At 43.7% G+C, this 19933-nt stretch overlaps 1 protein-coding gene across 1 annotated transcript; it reads left to right on the forward strand.

Annotated features, from left to right (window-relative positions):
- Nucleotides 1–17253: 17253 nt before the first annotated feature.
- Nucleotides 17254–17886, forward strand: LOC123166121 (uncharacterized). The gene has a single exon (XM_044583888.1). It carries the CDS (start codon nt 17399–17401, stop codon nt 17678–17680), a length of 282 nt encoding a protein of 93 aa, XP_044439823.1. The 5' UTR covers nt 17254–17398; the 3' UTR covers nt 17681–17886.
- Nucleotides 17887–19933: the final 2047 nt, after the last annotated feature.

The raw sequence follows: 19933 nt of genomic DNA on the forward strand, positions 1-19933 counted from the left end.
CCTTTGTTGTTTTTGTGTGTCTTTGCCGTGAGCTGTTGTGGAGCAGGCTATCCTGAGCTTTGTTTTTGCGGCCCGTTGGCTATGCCGTTTAGGCCCTTTACGCGGCGCGGATGAAACGGGCTCGCGGACGGGCGCTGAGGAAGTCTTCGCCGCTCCATATTAGACCAGCCCATCATGCCGCAGGCCACAGGCCATCTTCTCGTTTTTTTATGTTTTTTGTTTTCTTAATTTATTTATATTTCCAGATATTCGATAATATGAAAAAAATAAACATTTTTTTCGAAAACTATTAATCAAGCATTTAAAAATGTTTAATGTGAATAGGGGAAATGTTTCTCATGTATAAAAAATATATAACATGAATGTGTATAGAAAAAAAAATGCAAACCATGTATTCAAAAGATGTTAATCCAAGCATTTGAAAAGAATGTTGAACAAGTGTTTGAAAAATGTTAACCTTGTATTTGAAAAATGTGAAATGTGCATGGAAAAAATGTTGACTATGTATTAAAAGATGTTAAACTTGTCTTTGAAAAAAATGTGTATAGAAAAAATATTGAACATGTATTAAAAAATGTTGAGATTGTCTTTGAAATTTTTTAATACAAGCATTTGAAAAAAATGATGAACAAGTGTTCAAAAAATGCTTAACTTGTATTTGGAAAATGTTAAATATGTATGAAACAATGTTGACCATGCATTAAAAAAATGTTAAAATTTTATTTAAGAAAATGTCAGTCAGCTATTTGAAGAAAATTGTTAAATGTATAATAAATGTTAACCATGTATTAAAAAAATGTTAATCTGGTATTTCAAAAATGTGAAATATTGTCTCAAGTTTTGAGGGCATCCCCTACTAAAGAAGATGGATGACTTATCATGATTCACCCTTTGGTTAGACTCCGCACAATACGAATCAAGCAGGTTTGACACCGCATTTGCATCCTGCACACTTGATTTGAAAAGCAATGGGTTGTCATCGGTGAATAACAAGTGGTTCACAACAGGAGCCGTGGGGGCCACCTTGATACCACTGAGCACTGATGACTGAGAACTGGATTTCAGGAGGCATGAAAGGCCCTCTGCTGCAATAAAAAAAAGATAAGGGGAAATATGATCTCCTTGTCGAATCCCTCTGGTGGATGTAAATTGATCAAGTTGTTCTCCATTGAATGGGACTGGGAACTTGACTGAACTAACGATGCCCATAATTGTCTCTACCCATGAGGGGTCAAATCCCAACATGATCGTCACGGTCTGCAAATATGACCACTCCAGTCTATCGTAAGCTTTCATCATATCAAGCTTGAGAGTACACATACTATTGTTTTTGACTTGTTTCACTTCATGAAATGCAGACATTCAAAATCACTGATAATATTGTCTGTAATCAATTTGACTGGGACAAAAGCAGATTGCTAATCGAAAATTATTTGAAATTTTTTGCTTCAACCCGCTTGCCAAAACTTTGGAGCTATTTTGTACAAAACATTGCATAGACTTATTGGCCTGAACCGTGAGCAGGTGACATGTAACACTAAAACACTCCCCCCGCAAAAAAAAATGTAACACTAAAACACAGGGCTCCAAAGTCCAATAGTAGTACATGACAGGCCCCAGACGGTTAGGCCTGGACCGAGTCGCTTCTCCTAGATCACAGGTTTCCCGCATATAAAAATTGGACCCGCTGCTGCTACCCTAGATTTGGTTTCGGCGGCCGCAATATCCATTGCCATCCGGAACACAACACCACCACAGCGCCGCTCGCTGGCCATTCCAAAGGCTCCAAGTTGACCTTTCGATGGCCAGGGCGACCACACCGTCACCGACCCGGTGGCCGTCGTGGGGCGCAGCCATTGGGGCCTCCGCGGCGTCGCAATCCTTCAACCGTCGCGTCACTCTCCCAGCCGCCGCGGCCGGCGGCATCTGCTCGCAGCCACGCCGCCATCCCAGCATCAACAGCCTCCCAGCCGTCCACCTCTCTGTGGTCTCCCGCAGTCGCGGCTGGGCCAAGAGGGCCTGCTCGTGCTCGCCAACGACGCACCCGGGCTCCTTCCGCTGCGCGCTGCACCGGGGGGAGTCCCCGGTGCCAGTGTCGAGCCGGCTGCATGACGTGAGGCGATCGGCGAGGGCCAACTCGCTGGTGCGCACCGGTTCGGTCGAGGGTGGAGACCGCGTCAGGCGCGCGCTGGCCGCCCTCGCCCGCCCTTCCTCACACCACCAGCGCCGCCGCGCCTCCTTCCGCGCCCTTGCCTATTAACGATATTGCACTCTTTCCTTATACGATTCTGGTTTCCATATACGATTCTTGAGGGATCAGACTGATCGACCCGGGCTCATCGCACTACCGGAATAACCTTATATGCCTACGGCCATATCTATGCCGACGGCTGCCGTAGGCATAGATGGAGCTATGCCGACGGCCTAGCGAATACCGTCGGCATAGAAAAGCCGTCAGCATAGCTTCATCTATGCCTACGGCAGCCGTAGGCATAGTAAGGCCGTCGGCATACATCGATCTATGCCTACGGCAGTCGTAGGCATAGTTAGGCCGTCGGCATAGAGGTGGCCCTGGTGGCTCGGGGACAGACGGCGGGCTGACGCCGTCAAATCTATGCCAACGGCCCTGACGGCGGCCGTCGGCATAAATATCATCTGGATTTTTTACTAGGAGCTGCCACGTGGCAGAGCTATGCCGACGGCAAAGCCGTATGCCGTAGGCATAGATATCATCTGTTTTTTATTTTAAATTATTTTTATTTTTTAAAAGTTAAAATTTGAATAATTTAAATCTAACTTATCTAAACTTAAACATACACAAATTATACATCGAGTTGGGGTAGAATTTTCCATAGATTATGAATATCCAGTTTGTTTTTATTTTTGAGTATGTTAGAAATGTGACCTCATGTACTTTTGCATATATGTCCTTATACTTTGTTAAAAGCATAAGTAATTGATACTTAGATCGATTTTGACAAATTTTATATGGTTTTTTATCAGAATCTTGAAAGGATTATGTTGCTATACTATGTTTCAAATTTGAACTAACTTAAATCATGTTTGCTTCAAATTTACAGAAAACACCATTTTGTTTTGATTTTTTTTGTATATTTTGAGAAAAAACCCTTCGGGGGGTAGCAATGCCACCAGAGCATCGCGGTGGGTCCTCATACATGTCTTAAGGTGTGGTGGCACGTATAAAGAGGCAATGCGCGACTCCGGTGTGAGGTCCTCCCCTCTCATGGACGGCAATGAAATCGAAGTAATCCCTCTGCGGTTTTGGCGTTGCATGAAATAGTTCTGAACACTCGAAGATTGACCAATTCATGAAATTTTTACACAGTGCAGACACATGTGATATAATAGGTGTGGCAATTTCTTATATTTTTTAAAGATGCAAGAGTATGTGAAAAACCCCCCCACTACGGATTGTTCTTCGCGTGTCTACGAGTGTGGCCAGGGGCCTTCGGGGGCTAGCCATGCCACCAAATCTTGCGTTGGCTCCTCTTACATGTCTGGAAGTGTGCTGTCAGGTGCAAACACCCGTCATGCGGCTCCGGAGTGTGACCCCCTTCACGGAAGGCGCTGCCGCCAGCACTTGGACGGGGAAAACAGTCGCGCCGGGTCGACACGAGGGGGGGTCCGATGGTGGGTTGGGCCCAGACCTTGTTCTGAAATGTTCCTATGGGCTGACCTATCACAATCAGGTGGAAAAGTCCGTTGGTCAAAGGCCGTCCGGTGTAAGTCAAAGGCCTAGATCTCCGGGTCAACGGGGCTAGGGTAAGGCCCGGTCGGGGGCCTTCGGGGGTAGCAATGCCACCAAAACTTGCATTGTGTCTTAACATATATATACAAGTGTGATGGAGGGTTGAAATGGCCAACAGAGCAACAGGCAGCACACTTCCTTCACAAAACCGAACACGTTCTTTCTCGATAACCAGATACTACCTTGGAGATGGTGTAGTTTACAAGCGGCCTCCTGTCAGGCTTCTATGAAATATGCTCAAACTTTTACAAGGGCCATATGACTACATCGTGCCAGGACCCGAGGATTTCCGGCATCGCATGATTTCCCGTGGATTTTAACGGCTAGATCCGGCATGCTGCCGAGGTACATTCACCCTATGGTGGTGGGCCTGCCCCTCCTTTGGTTGCACTAGGCCTACACATACCGCAAAGACATCATATGTGATTTAACAAAACACTTATGGACATCATTTCAGGTGGTCGCCGTGCAGATCTGCAATTTCCCGCGTTGAAACCCTACGGATGCAGTAAATGTCTCAAATATTCCAGGCGGGCCCGAAAAATGCCATGTACTGGCACGTGTCATGCAATGGTCCCCTTTGAGAGCACGAGAAGTTTCGAGGTCAACGGAGCAACGGGCAACGCACTTCCTTCACAAACCGGACACGTTCTCTCTCGATAGCCGGATACTACCTCGGAGATAGTGCAGTTTACATGCAACCTCCGGGCAAGCTTCTATGAAACGCGCTAAAACTTTCACCGCACCCTACAAGGGCCATATGATGACACCATGCCAGGTCCTGAGGATTTCTGGCATCGTATGATTTTTGGTCGATTTTAACGGCTGGATCCGGCATGACGCCGAGGTACATTCACCTCTCGGTGGTGGGGCATGCCCCCCTTGGGTTGCACTAGGCCTACACATACCGCAAAGACATCATATATGATTTGAAAAACCACTTCTGGACATCATTTTAGGTGGCCACCGTGCAGATCTGCCATTCCCGCATTGAAACCCTATGGATGCATTAAATGTCTCAAATATTGCAGGCGGGCCCGAAAAATGCCATGTACTGACACGTGTCATGCAATTGCCCCCTTTGAGAGCACGAGAAGTTTTGAGGTCAGCGGAGCAACGGGTAACGCACTTCCTTCACAAACTGGACACGTTCTCTCTCGATAGCCAGATAGTACCTCGGAGATGGTGCAGTTTACAAGCGAATTCCGGTCAGGCTTCTACGAAACACGCTAAAACTTTCAGCACACCCTACAAGGGCCATATGACGACACCGTGCCAGGTCCCGAGGATTTCCGGCATCGTATGATTTTTGGTCGATTTTAACCGTTGGATCCGGCATGCCGTCGAGGTACATTCGCCCCCCGATGGTGGCGCCTACCCCTCCTTTGGTGCCGTCGTTCGATGCTGAGGGACGTCGCACGTGTCTTCGTCGACGGTGACGGGGAAAGCCGAAGAGATGTTCCGTGCGACTGTCCGTAGGTCCCCGTCCGGACTCATAGTCGTCATACGGGACGCACCATTCCCCGATCCATTCCCTCCCCACCTCACCTCACCATCTCCTCCTCGCCGCCCTCCTCTCCCATCACGGATCATCGACGAGCGGTCCAAGAGGGTAGAAAAAAATAGAAGAAAAACAAAAGGGAGAACACAATTGTATGAGCTTGGTTTCTATTGGTGGAAACGTTTGTGCCACGGTGGCGCATATCCATCCATCTATCCATCTAGCTGTCCACCCCACAACCATTCATCCATCCATCTAGAGAAAAGGAGAAAAAAAGAAAAAGAAAAAAGAGCCCACCCAACCCCTACCTCGCTCTCTCCCCACGAACCTCTCTGTCTCTCGCGACTCCTCTCTCCCCCACGAACCCCTCTCCCTCGCCACCGCCACCACCCATGCCGGCCGGTTCCGGCGAACTCAGGCGGCGCGCAGCACGCCCCCGAGCTCCCCTAGGTCCGCTCCACCTTCCCCTCCGTCCAGAATCGGCGCTCCCGTCCTCCACCGACCCCGTGGCTAGCTAGGGTTTCGACCGCCACCCCTAACATCGTCGGGATCAGCCAGATCCGGCGACGGCGAGGCCAGAGCTCGACGGATCCGTTACGGGCGTGGCGCAGGTACGTCCTTCCCCTCTTTCCTCGCCCGGATCCACCCTCCCCACCTCACCTTCTCCTTTCCTTCCCTTGCTGCAGGTCACCTTGGTGCGGTCTGGACGGCGGCGACGGCAGGAGGGCGCGTCCTTCCTACTCGAGGAGGTGGAGGACGAGGGGCGCACCTAGCTGGCGGCCCTGTCCTGCTCGAGGAGGCGGGGGCTGCCGAGCTCAAGCACGGCCACGACGACCCACCTCGGCAGGTAGCACCTCCATCTCCTCCACCTCCTTCCTCTGCTCACTACTGCTGCTGCTAAGTAGAGGAATATGTGATGCACTGCACCACACGAAGCTGGCTATATCCTTCACCGGTAGCTAGTTTGATCTATCCTGACGGACAAGCTAACATACATAGCAGTAGTTGCTTTTTTTTATCATTCCCCCACCGGCCAGAGCACAACGTACACACACACACAGAGGAAATCTCTAGTTAGCTTTTTTTAAGTTTGTCCTCTAATTGGTTATTGGCCATAGGCTCGTGACAATCTCTTTTTTTCTTTGTTGATGCTTACGATCAATTCCATAATTTACCAGTGTATAAGTATATAGCCCCTAGCCATGTCTACTTCCAGTCCTACTCGGACACACATATTCACATGTATTCTGCACGTACGCGTGGAATCACGTTCAAGGGAACTTTAGCACTACTTTACAATGTACATGAAGAATCGGTTTACTCCAATTGACAAGTAAAGTACAGTGGCCTAGTTAGATCATGTGACAAATCCTGTGACAAATTCACATCCTAGGCTTGATTCCTGGCCGAGCCAGCTTTTACTTCAATTGACTGCATGATTAAAGTATAGATATAGATAGTATATTTGTACTGGTATGATGAACAAGAGCTTCCAGTTAATTACATAATATTGGTGATGTAGTTTTACTTGCTGTGTATGCTTGCTTAGTTGTCCATCGGGCCGCTCTCTTGTATCGTTTGAGTGCGCCAATTAGTTCGGCCAGCCTCTATGATTTATTATGTAGCTTCTGGAGTGCTTCTATCTATATTTGTGAAAAATTCGACCCAACAAAAAAAAATGTTAATCAGTCCGCTCTCTCAAAGTTGAGTTTAGGCTGCTGCATATGAATGATTTTTTTTCTTAGTTTGGGTGCTAGGTACTGATAGAGTTGGTGTATCCATAGATGACTGTCGTGACACCAAGGGCGCGCCATGTGGCAGGGCTATGTCTACGGCAAAGCCGTCGGCATAGCCCTGCCGCCAGGAGGAACCGGGGGATGACACGTGGCACGGCTATGTCTACGGCAAAGCCGTAGGCATAGCCCTGCCACCAGGAGGCACCAGGGAGTGCCACGTGCCAGAGGTATGCCGATGGCTCGGCCGTCGACATAGATTTCCACCTATGCTGACGGCCAAGCCGTCGGCATACCTCTGCCACGTGGCTTCCCGTGAATCGTCAGCGCTTTTGACGGCACCGTCCGTTGCCGTTAGGTGAAAAACACTTCCGACGGCTAAACTATGCCGACGGCTAAACTATGCCGACGGCTGACGCCCGGCCGTCGGCATAGGCCCCTATGCCGACGGCTATACTACACCGACGGTCTGACAAGACTACGCTGACGTGATCTACGCCGACGGTCCTATGCCGACGGCAGCCGTAGGCATAGATCTATGCTGACGGCAGAGGACCTATGCCGACGGCCCTGGGCCGTAGGCATAGGCCGCGAGTCCGGTAGTGTCGTCCCCGATTTAACAGGATCGCATTCCCCCATCGAACGGACGTTCTAGAGATGTATACCCCGATCGATCCCTAGTTTTGGCTACCAGCGATCTTCCACCCTCGTTACCGACCCTCGACCCGCTCGAACTAGGAACTTGGCCACTATGGTCCACCGCCGCCGACGAGCCTTGGCCATCGCCAACGCTCTGATTCGTCAAACCGTGTAATGCGCGTGCCTCGCCGCCACAGTTTTGTTGCTCTCCACACTCTCTTGTTGTAACACCGCATTCATGATCCGTGCATTGCCTTGCCGGAAGACTTGCATTTTTCCACAATTCATCCGTCGCTTGCTGGCTATTTCCGACAGAAGATAGCTGGCTCGACGCTACGGAATGGCAGGATTGAACTTTATCAGCCTGCAAGTTTGCTCAAAGAAAATGAAGTAAATGATTGACTTTGAAAGGGTGCAGATTAATGATTGAGATTTGCGTTCGACCAATTCGCGACAGAATAAGCCGTGTGTTGTGTGCGGATGAACAGTACCGGTCCCTATTTTCAACCTTGTTTGACAAGCCTGTCTGTGTGTTCAACGCATTTGCCCCCACCCCACCCCCACACACAACAAAATTTTAAAAATAGGAAAAACCACATAATGTGAAAAAGGAAAAAAAGAGAGGTGAAAATGAAAGAAAAAGAAATGTAAAAAAGTAAAAGAAAGGAGACTGACAGGCAGAAAGAACACCAAGATAAGTGGGCTAGACAAAGATGCATGAGGGATGCGCATTTCCCGCCTATTCGACATATTAAGTGTGAAATATGAATTGATGTAGCCCACCCCTCAACCAGCCCCAACCGATACGTCATGTCATCACCAAACCCAACAGAATCAAACAAGCTTTGTTTCTGGAATGGGAATAGAACAACCTTCATAATTTTTATTTAATGGGCATCGTGCCTACAAAATTTTGGTTAAGAATAGTAGAATTCCAAATCTAGTTTGAGACGGTTCTATTGAATGATTATATGTTTCAAATTGATTTTTTTAAAGGAGGTTACATGTTGACAATTTCATTACACACTTGTCCATTTCAAATTGTTTTTTCTCACACGAATAAAAACAACTCAATTTCTGTAAGTAGCTTGCTTCGCTGTCTCTTTTCTGTTGTTTGAAGAAAGCATTCCCTGCCTCAGAGAAGAGAGATATGTGGCGGCAATAGATTGTAGCTAAAACTCATCATGCCTAGTTTGTACACGTTTTAAATTAACTTAATACGGGCCTACCAATTACCCACAACAGTCATATAACTATGTCTCTGGATACAGTGGTAACGCAAACGCTCTAGAGAAGGGAAATAGAGTTTGGCCGCACAACCACCCGGGAAATGAATCTCCAGTGTGAGGTAACCTCAAGTTCATGAAGACTTGAGGATTTGTGCCTAACACAATTTTCCTAACATCTTCCAATCCCACAACATATTCATCAACACTCACAATCTAGGGCACACATTGTCGAAGTTATAGAGAGAGGAATGAGAAATGGTGATACTTGCAAGTGTTTTTAGTGGCATTTGTAAGATGAAATGTGTGGTTGGAGAAATGACATTTATAGTACCTGGGTAGTAGTAGTGGGCTGGTGCCACATGCTAGAGCATTGATCTACGAATCAACAACAACAGCGGAGCCAGCGGAGACCAGGAGGGGCCATGGCTCCCCCAAAATTTAGAGATTTTTGAAGACCCTAGATTACTTCTGCAAATAGCTATGTGGCATCTTCTATAATCCTCTCCCGAAAACATTTTGGTGGGCCTTATACATCGCCCGCAACTGAAAGTTTTGTCATGCAAATAAAAAATTCTTCAAGAACATCTTCAAGGCAGACCCCAAAAATGGACATGGTATTTGTCCGCGGACTCCGTCCAACCACGGACACAATACAGGAGCCAGACGGAGCTCGAGGACAAAGCACATGGGTCATGAGGACATGTGGTTCAGCTCATAGTGGGCCAAGCGGATTCTCACATGGTGTTTCGACTCACACAAAACGGACATGCGGACTAGTCCACGGACGTTAATCGGACCGTGTTGGATGACGAAAAGTGTCCAAACCGCTTGGTCCGTACCTTTTACTGGCACTTTGAGGGGCCATTTTGGAGATGCCCTAAAGTACATAATTTTTGACATTTTTTCGAGAAACACGAACAGACTTAATAAATTCTAAACATTTTTTGAAACATCCAATTTTTATAAATTTATACGTTTTTGCAAAAAAAGGAAAGAACAAAAAAAGAATAACGGAAAAGAAACACGAAAAAACTAATGGAAAAACGATAACATAAACAGAAAATAAAAGAAAAAAACAGGTTCAGAGAACATTCTAGAAGGTTCCCCAATTCCGTTAAAACCGAACAGGAACCTGTTAGTAGTAGTAGTAGTAGTGGTGATGTGCGGCATCAACGGAGCGCAATGATGGTCGATGGGCGTCGCGATTTTGTTCCGTAGCGCACTAGGCTTTCACAGCTAGGTGTCCCTTCCTTGGATCGAGCAGAGCGAGCCCTGGAGCTGCTTGTTGCTCCGTGGTCACCAGTACGCACCGAAGGAATTACGTATTGAGCAAATGGTGGTAGCTTGGCACTGTGACGGAGCCATGGCTGCACCGTCCAATGTCCTGCCCTCCCCACCATGATGGCTGGACCGTATCAGTATGGGCCTGCTTTCTCCGTATCGTTTCATTCGCCCTGCTTACACGACCAAATATCTATGGTTATATGGGCGTACGCGATGCAATTTTTTCTCATACGTATAGCAACCCAACACCCATGGTCATTCATATCATCAAGGATATACAATTAATATTCAACCAACATGTTATACTTGTGTGGGTGATGGCCTCCCACCTCTCCCTTATACATATACCGCCCCAACTTCACCAAAGTAGATAGCAAGCCAGTTGTTTTGTTCATATAGGCAATGGCCACACATGAACAAAGGGGGAGGTGAGAAAAATAACCTATGCAAACGGGAATTGGAGACATCAGGACATGAGCAGCATTGGGTATTTAGCCACTCAGTCTTGTAAGTTTTTCATAGGTCGCAAGGCTCATATGTCCAACTGTTAATCGACTGTCAATGTTGAGGGATGCCTCGGCCTGATCCTCCAAGATATTTCCTCTGCCAGTTGCATTCCGGGGGTGCATGACTGCGTTTGTAGCTCGTCGACTATGCGCATACATGTCACCGAATTCTTGTGCCCAAACGGCAGCAGCTCCCACTTGGCTGGGGATCTTGGTATTTGGGTGGATGCCGACTGCGGTGCTGAAGACCGTTTGAATGTGGTTCTCTTGCATCAAGATGGGCTGATGCGGTTCCCTAGTGCTCATATGATGGCTACTATGAAAGTTGTCGCCTCAACATTCGCCCTTTGGCTCCGTTGTGACTTGTGAGAATGCCAAGTCCACCCCGGCGGATCTTCATTCACTCTTGCCCGACTTTTAGTGACCGAGGCGCTTCAGTTCAACAACTTAAAATTAGCAACTTCGAATCACTTGGTACCGATAGAAGTTTTGAAATAGTCAATGAGAAAAGTGGTTCCTTGTCAACTAGTTAGAATTTATATTTTTGGCTATATGATATTGTCTACTGTGTTGGCTACTACCACGAGCTAGGGCTTGATCAGCATGAGAATGTTATTAGTTAAGGTTTGAATGTAATAACGCTAGGCTTCGGCGAGTCGGCAAATGTCCCATCTTAATCAAATGTGTTTCGATGATACAGTAACCTTTTAGTATATTATTTAACGAAGAAACTGGTAGAATTCATGTACCTTATCGTCTCGTGCAAGGAATTATCTTGCTTTGTTCATATACATAAAAATTTCACCAGATAATCATTGCTGCAACAGTGTTACTCTCTTAGCGTTAGATTTATTGTTTTGATGAAAGGCAACAAGTTTTGACAATCGGTTCTAAACATAGTTTTGTTTTGCGGGGTGGCTCTAAACACAGTTTTGATATGCTAGTATGGACAGCTATAAAATAATATATGTACGCCACACAGAATTTCAAAAGTCAAACTCACCCTACTTTGACTACATTTATAGAGGAAAAATATCTACATCTATAATATTAAGTAAATATCATTAGATACATCATTAAGCATACATTTATATTATATTTATTTAGTATTATTTTTGTTGATACTTTTCTCACTAAATTTGGTCAAACTAAACAATGTTTGACTTCTAAGAAATTTAATGTGGACTATATATTTGAAGTAGTTTTCTGAAAACTAGAATATTGGTCCGCGCCTGTGGCAGCCGAAATACTGCATATGCGTTGCCCCACCTATTTTGCGTTCTATTTGATGCAGGGGACACATTCACCAGCGGGCCGGCCCATTAACACAGTTATCCGCTCGATGTGGTTGTATTGCTGCATGTTCGCTCGTGCATCGGTTTTCTTTGGGTTTTTTTTTCTCTTTCTTCGTCTTCTATTGTTTTCCTCCGATTCCTTTGGTTTTTCACAGGGTTTTTTGGGTTTTCTTTATTCTTTGATATAACTTCTGTTTTCTTTGTTTTCATCGGTTTTTTCTTTCGTTCTTTTTCTGGATTTTCCTTGGTTTCTTTTCATTCTTTGATATATTTTTTCTTGGTTTTCCTTCCATATAACTTTCGTTTTCCTTATTTTCTCATTTTACTATTTTAGTTTTAGTTTTTATTTGTTTATTTATCAGTTTTAACTATTTTCCCACTCCTTTTGCACTTGTTTCTATCTTTTTGTTTTCTTTTTTCTTTGGTTTCTTTTTCTATTTTGGTTTTCATTTTTCTTTGTTTCTTTTTGTTTTCATCCTATACTTTTCATATATGTCAATAAAATTTATATAATACACGTTTAAATTTTTTTAGCAAAATTTTAACATTTTTTGAATACATGTTGAACATTTTTTCTGTAAACATTATAAACTTTTTTAGTGCTTGATTAAACCTTTTAAATAAAATATTAACATTTTTAAATAAATTATAAACATTGTTTATATACTCATTTTTAATATTTTCAAATGCTTGATTAACCTTTTTCAAATTCAATAGTAGCAATTTTTTCAGTGTTTGGTGAACATGTCTTCTGTCGCATTTATTAGTTTTCCAATGCTTCATTAACAGTTTTTCAAATGCAAGGTTAATTTTTTTGGAATACATGGTAAACATTTTTCTATACACATTTAACATTTTCAAATGCTTAATTAACATTTTGCAAATACAAGTTTAACTTTTTTTTCAATAGAATACAAGATTAACTGGTCAACATTTTTTCTACACACATTTATCAATTTTAAAGTGCTTATTAACATTTTTTAAATACATGCTTAACATTTTTTTGAATACATGGTCAACAATTCTTATAGATACATTTAATATTTTTTCAAATGCTTAATTAATTAATTATATTTTTTGTATACATCAAGAACATTTGTATATACATGTTTACATTATAAAACTTATACTTTTTATTTCTACTTTTTTCGATACTCATTGTACATTTTTTGTATACATCGGAAACATTTTTCTATACACATTTAATTTTTTTCAAATGCATGATTAAGATTTTTCAAAAATATATGTAAAGTATATATTTGAAATATATATTTCTAGAGTATTTGTATGTATAAACAAAAGTAAAAAAAGAAATCAAAAAAGGAAAACAAACTGAAAAGAGAAGGCAGTTTACTCCCATGCGCCTGGGTCGGGCCAGTATGGCGCTCGGTTCAGGCGAGGCTACTATTGAACTCGCATGGAGCGAGGTATAGCCGCGCCCCACTTTTACCACTGCAGTTGGTGCGCAACGCATCATGTAGTAGTATTTCTCCATGGATTCCTTCCTTGGGACATCCATCCAAGGGCATGGAATAGCAAAGCATGCCTGCAAGCCAAGCTTGTTTCTCAGGCACAAGTAACTGACGGATTGTTGGCCTTGTAGATTTTGATGATGAAGATTTTATTTGTCCATTTCCGTGCGTAGTGCTTCCTCAAACATATCAATTTCGCTGAATTTTTGTGGCTAGCAGTTCATTCTCCGTTAATATTTGTAGAGCCATTGCACATATAGCAGTTCTTTCTCCGTGAAGATTTGTAGGAGTCGTTGCAGAAATGTACTAGCAACCACACAACATCATCTATCCAGGTGTGGCCATGAAATGGACATTGCTCCATGTGCACTCTCCACAAATGAAATGATTTCACCAGTGCCCTCGCTCCTACATAAGCTTGTCATGGCGATAGCCTTTTATCACGGGGATAACTGATGTGAATGAGAAGATTGGTGTGTTCTGTGCAGTGCAATGATGGTTGATGGGCGTTTGCTCCATAGCGCACTAGACTTTGAGCTAGGTATCATTGCATCAAGCGCTGGTGCTTCTACTACATAGTCGAGAATACACATGTAAATATTGAGCTCCAAATAGTAATGGTAGGTTGGCGCTATGAAGGAGCCATGACTACCCATGTCAACACGGATGTGTGCAGTGTGTGTAGTTTGGATCCATGTAGTTTTCTTTTTGAAACAATTGGATCCATGTAGTTGCATGTCCTGCTCCACCACAACGATAGGGGGACCGTATGGGCTGGACCTAGGTTGCTTTCTCTGTATCACTCACTCTGCTTACAAGACCTACTAGAACAAAGTACCCGTCTCTAAAAAGGAACAAGTAACCTATGATATAGGAGGAATAGAGCCATTTGGCGTGTCACAATGAAATTTTCATCACAGTTTTATCGGGCTAAGGTTTGCCTTTCATGAAGACTACACGTTTACCAACAAGTACATTGGGGGCTTCCTATGTACATCAACCCAATACCTATAATCATTCAGACCATAGATGCATAATGAATATTCAACTAACATGCTACACTTGTGCGAATATGGTCTCCGTCCTCTCTCCTCTATCCTATACATATACCACCCTATCTATCTTCACCTAACTAGATAGTTGGCCAAGTTGTTCATTCATATAGGCAACAAGCACACATGGATGAAGGGGAACATGCGAGAAGAATGGAGAGATAAGAACATGGGAATTAGAGACATCAGAACATTAGCATATCCGAACATTAGCATATTGAGGAAGTTACTTACGGCTTAGACCTGTCGGAAACAAAATAAGTGCATCTGATGTTCCATGTGTCCTTGTTACGGAAGGTTTTGAAGCCCAATTGTTAGGTATTACCTTATCTACCTTCACCTGCCGCATACTTGCAGGTTTCTGAAAAGTGAGTTGCGGCGACGAGTCAATCATCCATGTGTTGCAGTGGCGCGATGGCCCTATCGAGCTCACTAGTGCAAGGCAGATCAACGCGTCCATAGGACATATGAAGCACTTGAACCGTGCATGTGTTGTGTGCCAAATCCCCGAAAAAACATGTCACTCTCATTTTCAGATACAGGACCTACTAATACCAGGTAACCTATGATTTGATCATATGGGGTACCAATAGTATGCAAATCTATGATTTGATCATATGGGGGTACAAATAGTATACTACGACGCGATTTTCATCAAGTTATGTAGGGTTAAAGTGTGCCTTCCAGAAATACTACATGCTTACCAACCAACACATCAAGGGCCTACTATGTAAGTAGCAACACAATACCCATATCCATATAGGAAACAACCACACATGAACAATGGGAAGATGAGAAAAGAATGAAGATATTAGAGGTAATGACATACACATGGGAATAATAGACATCAAAACATTAGCAATCTTTACATTCAATCTTGTAAGTTCTACATGGGCCGCATTAATGACACATGCCTCTGAGTGCTCCCAACCTAACCATGTTTGATATACACTAGTTGGACTACGAGAACGGTTGGTGTACCGTCATAGCTCTCCAATGATAGGCAAGCATGTGTCTGAATTCTCCCGTCCAAGCATCACCACCACCTACTTAACAAGGCGTCTTGGTAGATCAGGTGGGCAGTGATGTGTCATCATGGCGAATACAATGCCAATGTGGTTCTCTTGCATCAAGAACTCATAAACCCTTCGCTAATGCGCTAGTGTGGTTCTTTAGTGGTAATGGGCTAGCTATATAGAAAGTTTGTAGTGAAAAAACGACAACATGAATGGAAAATAAAAGAGAAAGAAACAGAAAAAACAGGTCTAGAGAACATTCTAGAAGGTTTCCAATTCCGTTAAAACCAAACAGGAACCTGGTAGAAGGTTCCCAAAACCGAACGCACACTAGTAGAAAACAGGGCTTTGGTTCGGCCAGAAAAGAGCATTAATCCCGGTTGCATTACGAACCGGGACTAATGTGAGAATTGGTCCCGGTTCGAGCGGCTAGCGCACCGTACAGGCATTAGTCCCGGTTCAAATGAGACCTTTAGTCCTGGTTGGTGCCACGAACCGGTACTAAAGGTCCTACTTTCAAACTCTACCCCCCCTATCACCTTTTCAGTTTTGTAAAAAGCAAAAGAAAATGATAAAAACTTCAAAAATTAAAATCCTTCCAGATGTAGTTATGTTACTACATGTACTAGTTAGGAAAATTTAAAAACTTAAATTTGGACATGTTTTGCAAAAAGTGTAGCGAAAATGTAAAACGGCTATAACTTTTGAATACGATATCAGAAAAAACGTATAATATATCAAAATGTTCAGCACGAAAATCCGCATCCTGTTTGCAAATTTTTAGAATCCTCAAATTCTAAAAGGAAAAAATAGTTATGCTCAAATTTCAATTTTTTTTAATTTTTGTTAAATCTGATCAAACTATGGTCAAACTACTTATTCAAGAAGTATTAATGTTACTAAATAATTATTTCAGTTTTTTGAATTTTGGTCAAATCTGGTCAAACTGTGGTCAAACAATGGTCAAACTAATTATTCAAGAAATATTAGTGTTACTAAATAATTATTTCAGTTTTTTTGAATTTTGGTCAAATCTGGTCAAACTATGGTCAAACTACTTATTCAAGAAATATTAGTGTTACTAAATAATTATTGTTTTTTAGAACAATAGTTTCAAACTCAAACAGTGAAATGTGTGACTTCATGCTTAAGCTAAATTTCTGAGGGTTAATAGGATTGACATCTTACTATTGTCATGGAAACAACAAGTGCAGACTTGGAAACGAGGGAGAATAGAACCCGGAAGTTAAGCATGCTCAGGCTGGAGTAGTGAGAGGATGGGTGACCGTCCGGGAAGTTAGATGATTTGGAATGATGAGGGGTGATTAGAGATTAGAGGTTAAAATAATTCAGAAATTTGAAAATAAAAAAAAATCAAAAAATTTCCTTTAGTACCGGGGCATGACCTGATGAATAAAGCTTTGCTTTACCATAAAAGTAAAACTAGCGTTATATAGGGATTTTCGTGAGTTATATAGCTAAATACAGTATATTTAGGAATAGACGATATATTTAGGTCGACGCGGTCGCTCAGCACGTCCACATCATGGCACGGCCGCGGCCCGCGTGGGACCAGCAGCAGCAGGAGGAAAAGAAGATAAAAACGCGCGAAACAGCGAGACGGTTGCAACGTCCACCACGCCACCGCGTGCGTCACGAGCTCCCTCGCTCCTTCCTTCCCCCTCGCAGCCGCGTCCACCAATATTAATTCTGGTCTCCTCCAGCGCAGGCTTCCTCCATGCCACCAAGCCGTATATAAGCCGGGGCGCGTGGCCTTTCTCCCTTCACCAACCCCATCAAGAAACAACCCAAGCAAAGCCACCAATTGATTGAAGCAAAGTCACAGAGCCTGCGTGCAAGAAAGCCTCGGCCACCGGAGCTGCTGCAGGTCTCCTATCGAGTATGGACAAGGTGCTGGCCTTCTCCATCCTGAGCGCCTCGCCGGCCGACATCGCCCCCGGCGCCGGCAAAGGCGGCAGCTGGGCCCGGCTCTCCTGGCGGGGGAGGAAGCTGCAGGAGGGCGACCGGGCAGGAGCAGAGCACCAAGGGAAGCAGGGAGGCCTGCCGCGGGAGGCAGAGCAACAGCCGGGCAAAGGGAAATCGCAGTCGCCGTCAACGTTGCCGCCGCGGTTTGCGCCGGAGTTTGATGGGATCGACTGCTTCGAGACCATCGTGTGCCATTGATCGCTGATGAATCGCGATCTGCTCGTGGTCCAGCCGGGCGTGTGGCTACGTACTGATTCTTTCTCCGTTTGTCGGCCGTACGATCGGCGTGTTCATACGTTTCTTAACTTGTGCTTCTAACTGAAGCCGGATGCTGTACAGAATACAGAGTTACCTGTAAACCAAGTTCTTCATATGGTACAAAGAAACCCATTTCGCCGCGATTATTCGGATAAGCTTTGATTTTTAAGGCTAGACGTCATGACGGAGTAGAGACATTTAGTCAGACTAATCTAGAATTGGAACCGCCCAATCCGAAAACAGGTGGATACGTGCGAACTGGAATTCCTTTGGCAGTTTGGGAATTTGATGTCCGAACCCACAGGCTGAATCAAGATTTTATTAGATGGCCTGACTCCTTAGTCTCCTTCACCTTGAGAGAATCGACACACTCTCTGAACCTCAGGCTCAAAGCCTGTCGAGACGATGCTCTGCTCTGGCGAGGGAGGTTCAAAAACGACCACCGTGCGCACGTTGATGTTTGGTTGCGCGCTCTGGCTCAACAGTCAAAACCCTCCTGCTGCTTTTTGAATGGAAAGATTCAGGTGGGGGAGTTCTCTCTTCCCCGGTGAAAATTCAGAAGAAAAGGGTGTTTACTGCAGGCCAATAGACTGTCTGGTTAAATATTGATGCTTTCCCCGTGCCCTCTGATTCCGACATCTACTTGGTTCTCCTCTCGTCAGTTTCTTTTTGTGTCTGCTCACGTCTACTTATTCATGAATTCACAGGTGAAATAAATGGAGAAGTAAATTCGAAGTATGTGGATGAATTACTGAAACTTGCTATTTGTCATGCAGATGTATTCGAGAAAAAAAAATTCTTATCATGCAGATGTAGACTTACATATATGGGGAAAGCATTACTCGCACAAGTGAAGGTTAATGGAGAATTTACTTATTTTTTGTTGTTCTATTTCGTGCTGCATTTTTCCTTGGTAGAATACAAGTGTGAGACAGGACTTTCAACACTCGGGTGCCCCTACACCCTCTATAAACAGTAAATGCAATTCTTTATTTATAAAATGTCTGAAACTTTGGGACATCAAACATGATCAAATTTTCGATGATCTTGCAAAGTTTCAGCTACAAATAACTTTCGAGGAGCCCAATCAGGCCGAAAAGATGGCCACGAGGCCCATGAATAATGAACAAATGGTGAGCAGACACCCCTGGATGAAGCGAGTATGTGTTTCTGTGATTCATTTTATGTGAATCGCAGAAATGATTATTAAAAGTATAATTATGTTTTTCTAGAAATGATCATGTATTCACAAAAAATGTTAGTTCACGTCTCGATATGTGTTTATATGCTTTCCTAAAAATGTCCAAAGCATTCGTCACCCCCTCCTGCCTACACTCACACAACACACACAATTAACTTTTAGATAATTGAAAAAGGAAAATAGTTAATCAAAAAAAATGCTGGAAAAAGGGGAAAGGGAAGACAAAATGAAAGGAAAACAAATACAAAAAAGAAACAAAAATAAGAGACGAACAAAAATAATAAGGAAGAGGTAAATGGTTTGGGCAAGGATGCGTTCAAAATAGTCGAATGCTACATTTATGGGGAAGTCTTTCAAAATAAGCTAGTGCATGACAATTATATTGCACACTTATTGAAGGAAATATGCAATAGAGGCAATAATAAAGTTGCTATTTATATTTCCTTATGTCATGATAAATATCTGTTATACATGCTAGAATTGTATTAACCGGAAACTTGATACATGTGTGAATACATAGACAAAACAAAGTGTCCGTAGTATGCTCTACTAGACTAGCTCATTAATCAAAGATGGTTAAGTTTCCTGACCATAGACATGTGTTGTCATCTGATGAACGGGATCACATCATTAGAAGAATGATGTCATGGACAAGACCCATCCGTTAGCTTAGCATAATGATAATTAAATTTTATTGCTATTGCTTTCTTCATGACTTATACATATTCCTCTGACTATGAGATTATGCAACTCCCGAATACCAGAGGAATACCTTGTGTGCTATCAAACGTCACAACGTAAAAGGGTGATTATAAAGATGCTCTACAGGTATCTCCGAAGGTGTTTTGTTGGGTTGGCATAGATCGAGATTAGGATTTGTCACTCCGAGCATCGGAGAGGTATCTCCGGGCCCTCTCGGTAATGCACATCATAATAAGCCTTGCAAGCAATGTGACTAATGAGTTAGTTACGGGATGATGCATTACGGAATG

Source organism: Triticum aestivum, chromosome 7D (genome assembly GCF_018294505.1).
Source record: "Triticum aestivum cultivar Chinese Spring chromosome 7D, IWGSC CS RefSeq v2.1, whole genome shotgun sequence".
Taxonomy (NCBI): Eukaryota; Viridiplantae; Streptophyta; class Magnoliopsida; order Poales; family Poaceae; genus Triticum; species Triticum aestivum.